Here is a 9,708-nt window from a genome sequence, read left to right as displayed (position 1 = left end):
GTGTATGGTTCTGTGTAAAGAAAAACTTCCTAATGTTTGTGCGAAATTTACCCTTAACAAGTTTCCAACTGTGTCCACATGTTTTTGATGAACGCATTTTAAAATAAGTCTCGATCCACTTTTCTAATTCCCTTAATAATTTTAAACACTTCAATCATGTCACCTCTTAATCTTCTTTAAAATAAACTGAAAAACTCTTCTCTTGACCTTTTCTAGCACTGCTACGTTTTTTTTTTTAGTTCGGAGACCAAAACTGCACACAGTACTCCAGATGAGGCCTCACCAGTGCATTATAAAGCTTGATCATAACCTTCTTGGACTTGCACTCCACACATCATGCTATATAAACTAACATTCTGTTTACCTTCTTAATGGCTCCTGAAAACTGTCGGGAAGTTGATAGCGTAGATAGCATAGCGTTGATAGAATCCACAATGACTTCTAAATCCTTCTCATAAGGTGTACTCTCGATTTTCAGACCTCCCCTTCTGTATTCAAATCTAACATTTTTACTTCCTATATGTAATACTTTACATTTAATGACATTAAATTTCATCTGCCACAAATCTGCCCAAGCTGGAATGCTGTCCAAGTCCTTCTTTAATGATTTCACAAATTCTAAATTATCTGCCAATCCTCCTATCTTGTTATCATCTGTAAAGTTAACCAGCTTGTTACTTATATTCCTATCAAAATCATTCATATATATTAAAAATAGCAGCGGCCCTAGGACTGACCCCTGTGGAACACCACTCTTAACATTAGCCATTTCTGATAAAGTGCCTCGTCCCATCACCCATGCTTCCTGTGTCTGAGCTAATTCTGCACTCATCCAAAAACTACCCCCCATGAACTCACATTTATTTTAGTTTGATGCACACCCTTTCATGTGACACCTTATCAAATGCTTTCCGAAAGTCAAGATACATATCATATGCTCCACTTTGATCATATCCTTATGTTACTTCCTCACAGAAGTCTAACATGTTAGTAAAACACAACCTCCCTCTTCTGAACCCATGTGGACTATTGAGAAAAACTCCTGCACTTGCCATGTGCTGCTGAATTTTATCCTTAATAATTCTTTCCTTTCAATTTCCTGTGATGCATGTTAAGCTTATTGGCCTATTGTTGCTTGGATCTGCCCTGTCACCCTTTTATATATCAGGATAATATTTGTCATTTTGCAGTCCTTCGGAATCTCCCCAGTGCGCAGTAACTTCATAAAAATATGTGTCATGGGTTTATATATGTACTCACGAGCCTCCTTAAGAACGAAGGTAAATATTATCTGGTCCTGGTGATTTGTTAGATTTCAGCCTATTTAATCCGAGCAGTACTTTTCCCTCTACAATTTCCAAATCCTGCAGTACCTCCTTAGTACTCCCATTACTGCTGGGAGGTTATTTACTCCCACATTTGTGAAGACCTCAGAAAAATGCAAGTTTAGAGCGTCCACTATTTCACAGTTTGTATCTTTTAATGTCCCTTTACTATTATCTTGTATATTCCTCTCCAACTGTCTTTTAGCCTCCCTAATATCCTTCTTAATGATTGTCCTTTGTAGTTATTCGTCTTATATGCCTTATAAATCTGCTTTTTTTCTTTGCAGCTTTTTTTTTTTTTTTTTTATTTAAACTCTATTAACCCATAGTGAAGCTTTTTCTAAATTTCTTATTAATTCCAAATTTAGGTATGTACCTCTCCTGCATTAAATGTAAAACATTTTTAAACCTGTTCCACTGCTACTCAATTGTCTCCACATTTAAAACTTATCTTTTTAATATTAGTAAGACATTGGTTGACATTACTGTCTGCATTGGGTGGTGTATAACACACTCCAAAAATAAGGTCTCTTTCTCAAAAGCTTCACAGGAGAAAACACACGTCCTCACTAAGATGGGGTTCATCGTCCAACTGAAGTGGACTTGCATTTAAATTCTGTTTGACAAACAGAGACTCCACCTCCTCTTCTGTTCCGTCTATTGTTCTTAAAAAATTTGTATCCCTTTGTGTTATACTCATTCCCATTTTTATTATTTAGCCAAGTTTCTGTTAATGCTGTTGCAATGTTATTTATAGCTTATAAATAATTATTTTCCACAGGATATGTGAAGAGAATTTTTTTCCCATCTAAAAATTATTTGAGTCCAAAAATATAAACTTAATAAGCCTGCGGCTCCTCGGGTAATTTTTATTGTCTACATAACAAAACTGTCTCCCACACAAATAGATACTTTCTACTTAAAACATGCGTGGTCATTTTTGGAAACAGAATAAAAATAAAAAAAATCGTATTCACTTAGTGGATTATAACGGTTATATTTGAATCAGTCAAAAGCTGAAGTGTTCCAACATTTTTTTACCTTTAACAACCTAAGCAACAAATTTCTATATTTGTTTTTTATTCTAAGACTAGATTCAAACAACAATACAATTAACAGAAAAAGACAACAGCAAGCACAATTATTTTTGCTTAAAGGAAAAAGCTTTCATTGTAATCTGCTTAGATTTTAAAATTCTTCCAGTCAAAATATGTTATAGACTAACTTCATTTACTGCTACTTCATTCAAATTCATAACTAATGGTATACCTGGTTCCAGAAACTCGTTTATAGTTGTCTTTAGAGTATACTGCTAAAATGCTGACACCTGAGCCAATGTTAACCACCAGCAAAGGGTAAGGATCTTCCAGATTATAAGGCACCTTCTGACACCTCTCTGGCTCCAGTGCATTCTCAAAGTAATAGCATTCTGCCTGACCATTAAAACTGGGAGAGTCGATGTAGAGAAGTCCTTTGACTAGGCAGTCAAGTTCATCCAGTTTGTGGAGCTGTAAGTTTCCAATCTGCAGAACAACAGGAAATAAGACTGTTAGGTGAAAATTAGGAAATACTGTCTAATCTTAGAAATAATTGTATAATGTTTGCAATTTAAATTTTAATCAAATAAGAGATTTAATGGATTTTTTTCTTCTTGTTAATATGACCACAGCCAAAAAAAATAAATAAATATATAAATAAGAACAGCAGTTAGGTGTCATATTGATTGACACAAAACATGAAACTGTGTGTTTACAATAAATATGAATCTCCATTCATCCATCTATTTTTTTTAAAATAGCTTAGTTTTCAGAGTTGCTTTATTGCCTATCCTGGTTGCTCTGGGCACAAGATGAGAAAAACACCTTCATGGAACCCAAGTCCATCACAGAACAGTTACACAAACACAGGGACAATACTGAGCTTCAAATAACCTAGAGCGCAATTCTTGGAATGTGGAAGAAAAACCAAGGAGTACCCACATGGATCAACATGCAAACGTCACACAAAGAGAAAGGAGGCGGTGATTGGAGTCCCGAGTCCTGGACATGTGAAACAGCAGAGCAAACAACTGCACTGCAATACATCACTACATATAGAATTCTAACCAAAAAAAAAAAAAAAATCATAAGTACTATTTTTTTAACATTTTATTAGAATCAAACAACAAATTATACAAGCAAGTCAAGTTTAACAAAACTAGGTTCAAAACGAATCAACCTCCCCCCCATCACAAATGCTTATAGACTAGGTGGATCACTGACAAAACTTCTCCAACCTGGCTTGATAACAAAGTTCTAGCTAATACGTGGCTGACGTGTGCTTTGTGCTGACGTGTGCTTTGAAAACGCTAGACTCTGTGGAGAGTTTTTGGTTTGATCTGTGGTGTGAGATTTGAATAAAAAAAATACACTTTGCTCTTAAAAATGTGGGTTTTGGTTGCCGCTGAGGAACCGTGTGGGAATTTTTAAAGCTTTTTTCTCTTTAGAAGGGTTTTTTTTTCGCCCGCACAAGAACAAAAAGTAGCTGGGTGTTTGGAGGTGCACTTGGAAAAGTTATTTGTACTTGTACCTGTTCTTGCTGTCTGTATTTGAATTAGCATTGAGGAGGCAGGGTAGAAAGCAGCAGTAACTGATATCGGCATTTGTAAGTAAATAACCGTGTCGTCTTAACAGGGATTTCTTAGTTTAAAGGAAAAGAAAAAAAAAGTCAGAGGCTGACTTCAAAGCAGTAAAAGGCCTGTGTTAAGATGCAGATCAGGCACAAGGGACTGTAGGAGCAAATAAGGTAGTAAAGTTTTATTTGTTTGTTTGTTTTAGATTATACTGTCCTTGGTGGTCCAGAGGTAGTACAGTTAAGTGGGCGACAGTGTATTGGTTCATTAATACGGTAATACAAACAGTGCGAGTGGAGAGCTTATAAGTAAGAGGAGCACAAAGTTAGGAGAAGAGGCAGAGAAAAGTAAAGTTAACCTCATAGATAGACATATCCCAGGCAGCTGAGAGGGAGAACAGTACAGGAGCTTAAGGGGAAAAGGTGTAAAATATCTGTAGCAGATAATAGTGTTACCACTTAAGTTAAGGTGCAGCTGAAAGAAGAAGAAATTTAATTTTAAGAAAAAAAAGTTAAGGCATTTTAGTAATCCCAAATCAAATTTTAATAATGAGGCCAGTGCAATGCAAGTCCTGTTGGATGTTGGACTTTTTAGATGATGGTTTGGAAGAGCCAGTTGTCTATGAGGGCTACATCTGCAAGAGATGCCAGCTGATCCAGCACCTCGAGCTCAGGGTCACTGAACTGGAGGAGGAGTTGGCTGACCTGCGTTGTAATAGAGAATTGGCAGACTTGGCCCAGGTGTCCTTTAGAGAGATAGTGTGCGCCCCCAAGGTGGCGCAGGAGGAGATTCCAGACCAGACAGGTAGGAAAAGGTGGGTCATGGTCACATGGTGTAAGGTAAAGGGTGCACACTGTCCGGTGGCATCAACCCCAGACTTAGAAGTGTCAAACCATTATCATGTCCTTGCGGAGCTGGAAGGGGTCTCTGATAATTCTGAAGTGGTAGGCTGGGATGAGGAGCACCAGCGGGCCACCTCAAAACCAGTTCCCAAAAAGAGTGAGGTAGTGATAGTTGGGGACTCAATCATTAGGGGGATTGAAGCACAGGTGTGCTGCAGAAACACAGAGTCTCGCATAGTGTGTCGCCTTCCAGGAGCACAGGTGGGAGACCTCCCTGGAAGGGTGGATAGGCTCTTGGCCAGAGCAAGGGTGGATCCAGTTGTCATTGTCCAGTTGGAACAAATGACATACATAAGGGTAGTCTGTCAGTTCTGCGATCCAAATTCAAAGAGTTAGGTGCCAAGCTGAGGAGCAGAACTGACAAGGTAGTCTTCTCCGAAGTTCTGCCTGTGCCACATGCCAGTCCAGGTAAGATTGAAGAGATTAGAAGGCTTAAAGTGTGTTTCAAATCTTGGTGCTGGGTAGAAGGGTATAGGTTTTGATGGGACCTGTTCCGCCAGGACAGGGTACATCTAAACTGGAGGGGCACCAATGTATTGGGGAGGCATATGTGTAAACTAGTCAAGGATTGTTTAAACTAGGGAATGGGGGGGCAGGGAGTTTAGGACAGGCCAGATTTAGATCTATACATGGAAGAACAAACAATGGTGTAGAAATAAAAATGCATAGTAATGTAAATTCTAAGCAAACATTTAAATGTAGAAGGAGTAACACATTAAAAATAGCTTGCCTTAATGCTAGAAGTATCAAAAATAAGGTAAGTGAGTTGGAGTTGTATGTAGCAGAGCACAATTATGATATTATAGCAATAACGGAAACCTGGCTAAATAACAAAGATGGGGATGAGTGTAACATAGAGGGATACACATTTTTAGGAAGGATGACAGAACAGAAAAGGAGGTGGGGTTGCTGTTTATGCCAAACAGGGTTTAAATGTAAGTCATCTTCAGTTGGATGATGAGCCCCATCTTAGTGAGGACATGTGGCTTCACCTGGAAAATATTAGGGAAACAGGTCTTATTTTAGGAGTGTGTTATAGACCACCCAATTCAGACAGTAATTTCAACACACATCTTTTTAGTAATATCAAAAAGGCAAGTTTACAGGAGATATTATAGTCATGGGGGACTTTAATTATCCAAATATTAACTGGGATAACATTGCAGATGGAGGAGTACATGAGCAGGAGCTTTTAGAAGTAATCAGTGACTGTTTTTTAAACACAGCATGTTAAAGCACCAACACGGGGTGAAGCCTGTCTGGATTTAGTATTTTGTAATAATCAGGATAGAATTGAGGATGTAGAGGTGTTCACGAGTGAGGGAAGAATGGAGCATGAGATCGACAGCCGGATCTGTGCAGTGTCCGCAGTGATGCGGGCTCTGGATCGGTCTATCATGGTGAAAAAGGAGCTGAGCTGTAAGGCAAAGCTCTCAATTTACCAGTCAATCTATGTTCCTACTCTCACCTATGGTCATGAGCTATGGGTAGTGACCGAAAGAAGGAGATTACGAATACAAGCGGCTGAAATGAGTTTCCTCCGCAGGGTGTCTGGGCTTTCCTTTAACACTAGAATTACCAGAGCCTACGAAAAAACTCGTAATTCCGTCCCACCTTAAATCGCTTCTTAAAATCGTTCACAGCTCTCCACCAGCGTCTTTTGTCATCTAAATGTGCTGATAAAAATCAGGCTGCAAGCAGCCGGCTATTCCATCCCCCCACCGACTTAGAACGTGCACAAGCTTCTCCCAGCTCATGCCTTGATTGATTATCTGGGAGTGATATGGAGTTTTAGAGTGGAAAGAATAGATCATTATTTGTAACACACGCATTTCACGTGTGTTCCGTTTCTACAGTAATCCGTGTAAACACATTTTAAAACAGAAACGTTTTTCATATTGTAGTAGTAAATGACAAAATGTAAGCATAAACTATATAATGTATGAAGCCTGAAGTTCAAATATCAAACACTTCCACAAAAGGTACAAATATAATAGAACAAGTATGCTTTTATTCAAAAATATAACTGCAGAAAAAAGCCACCTTAGCATGCCATATTGATACATAATTACTACAGCTACCACGATAGCATAATGGTATCAGCCACTGACTAGTATCCAAAAAGTCATGAGTTCGATCCCACATGGTTCAGTTTTGAGAAGTAAACTGCTCTTATTCTTACTATTTTAGAATAAAACACGCATTTGATTTCAGTGTGTAACAGCCAATGTAATTTATGATACTTGTAAAGGTTACTTTGTTTTTTTTATTCACTTTTCATTCTCAGTCTCAGTCGTGTTCAGGATCCTTCCCTACCCCCATCTGAGAATGCTGTTTTCACATAAAGATGCGCTGTAGCTCTGCAGCGTACTTGTGACTGCATTCTCGTACTAATGCTTGCGAACTGAAGTGCCTGCGTGCACTTTTCGTGGCATTACGTCTATTTTTGAGCATGCCCGTGTCGCTCAAACACAGGAACATATGTTGGTGTACAAGAATAAAAAACAAGTGCACTTTTATTCTAGACTATAAGTGAAGAAAAAATAAAGCAAGTTACAGTAGGCGGTTGATACGACACCTTGTGTGGTGCAATGCTAAGAACTGCTGATTTCTGATCCGTGCTATATAAAATCATCACATTCAAATATTAACAATTCCACACACCCTTCCTACATTCACGACATGTGTACTTGTTGCAGTGTACACATCTCTCTGTGCTATGGTTCCTATTACACTGAATGAGCACCTGACATTGTACTTTCTTCCCTATATAAATAACATTCGAGTATAGCGCGTCTCCAAATAAATCACATTTGAGTTATAGCGCATCTTTATGTGAAAACAGCATTGTCAGATTGGGGGGGGATCGTGAACGCGACTGAGAGAATGGAACTGAATAAAAAAAAGACTGAAATCAAATGTATGTTTTTATTCTAAAATAGTTAAGTACATGCAATATTATTTGAAAGCGAACAGCGTCAGATCGGGTTTGAATACACGCTGACGCTGAACTCCCTGTCTATCTACATAGTAATAACAGTAATTTTATTATTATATAGGAGCTTCCCTGTCTGCCTATCATATAGTGCCTTTCCTTCCTACCTATCTATATATCTATCCCCTTAGCTGTTTTTATATATCTATTATACAGTGCCTTCCCTGTTTATTTATATATCTAGTGCCTTCTCTGCCTGTTTGTCTGATTGCATATAGCGCTGAACTTACTGCTCTGTACTATTCTGTCCTCTGCATGTCATGGAGTACAAAAGAAACAGCACCATACAGCAACATGTGCGAACTGGCAAGATCGGGGAAAAAACACGCGGTCACTGATTACAAACCGCAAGATGAATAAAAGAGACAATATATGTAAAAACATCATCGCACTAATGCAATATTATTTGAAAACGAACAGCGTCAGATCGGGTTTGAATACACGCTGACGCTATTACAGAAGGCGTCAGCTTATTCAGTGCAGCAGTTTCAACGCACAGTACATGCAATATTATATGAAAACGAACAGCGTCAGATCGGGCGCATATTCAAACCCGATCTGACGCTGTTCATTTTCAAATAATATTGCATGTACTTAACTATTTTAGAATAAAAACATACATTTGATTTCAGTCTTTTTTTATTCAGTTCCATTCTCTCAGTCGTTCACGATTCCCCCATCATCAATCTGGCAATGCTGTTTTCACATAAAGAAGCGCTATAACTCAAATGTGATTTATTTGGAGACGCGCTATACTCGAATGTTATTTATATTGGGAAGAAAATACGATGTCAGGTGCTCATTCAGTGTAATAGGAACCATAGCACAGAGAGATGTGTACACTGCAACAAGTACACATGTCGTGAATGTAGGAAGGGTGTGTGGAAATTGTTAATATTTGAATGTGATGATTTTATATAGCACGGATCAGAAATCAGCAGTTCTTAGTATTGCACTACGCAAGCTGTCGTATCAACCGCCTACTGTAACTTGCTTTATTTTTTCTTCACTTATAGTGTAGAATAAAAGTGCACTTGTTTTTTATTCTTGTACACCAACATATGTTCCTGTGTTTGAGCGACACGGGCATGCTCAAAAAAATAGACGTGTAATGCCACGAAAAGTGCACGCAGGCACTTCAGTTCGCAAGCATTAGTACGAGAATGCAGTCACAAGTGCGCTGCAGAGCTACAGCGTCTTTATGTGAAAACAGCATTCTCAGATGGGGGATAGGGAAGGATCCTGAACACGACTGAGACTGAGAATGAAAAGTGAATAAAAAAAACAAAGTAACATTTACAAGTATCATAAATTACATTGGCTGTTACACACTGAAATCAAATGTGTGTTTTTATTCTAAAATAGTAAGAATAAGAGCAGTTTACTTCTCAAAACTGAACCATGTGGGATCAAACTCATGACTTTTTGGATACTAGTCAGTGGCTGATACCATTATGCTATCGTGGTAGCTGTAGTAATTATGTATCAATATGGCCTGCTAAGGTGGCTTTTTTCTGCAGTTATATTTTTAAATAAAAGCATACTTGTTCTATTATATGTGTACCTTTTGTGGAAGTGTTTGATATTTGGACTTCAGGCTTCATACATTATATAGTTTATGCTTACATTTTGTCATTTACTACTACAATATGAAAAACGTTTCTGTTTTAAAAATGTGTTTACACGAATTACTGTAGAAACGGAACACACGTGAAATGCGTGTATTCCAAATAATGATCTATTCTTTCCACTCTAAAACTCCACTTCACTCCCAGATAATCAATCAAGGCATGAGCTGGGAGAAGCTTGTGCACGTTCTAAGTCGGTGGGGGGATGGAATAGCCGGCTGCTTGCAGCCTGATTTTAATCAGCACA

General features: G+C 38.2%; 1 protein-coding gene across 2 annotated transcripts in view; it reads right to left on the bottom strand.

Annotated features, from left to right (window-relative positions):
- The window catches only part of LOC120541978 (pantothenate kinase 3), an 86,699-nt gene that overhangs the window by 38,974 nt on the left and 38,017 nt on the right, over positions 1–9,708 (bottom strand). For both annotated transcript variants that reach the window (XM_039774019.1, XM_039774020.1), the window contains exon 3: positions 2,595–2,848. In XM_039774019.1, coding sequence (XP_039629953.1) covers positions 2,595–2,848 — 254 coding nt within the window. The remainder of the gene's footprint in view (positions 1–2,594; positions 2,849–9,708) is intronic.

Source organism: Polypterus senegalus, chromosome 13 (genome assembly GCF_016835505.1).
Source record: "Polypterus senegalus isolate Bchr_013 chromosome 13, ASM1683550v1, whole genome shotgun sequence".
Classification (NCBI taxonomy): domain Eukaryota; kingdom Metazoa; phylum Chordata; class Cladistia; order Polypteriformes; family Polypteridae; genus Polypterus; species Polypterus senegalus.
Note: the sequence above shows the minus strand (reverse complement) of the source record. Positions and strands in the feature narration are given on the sequence as shown.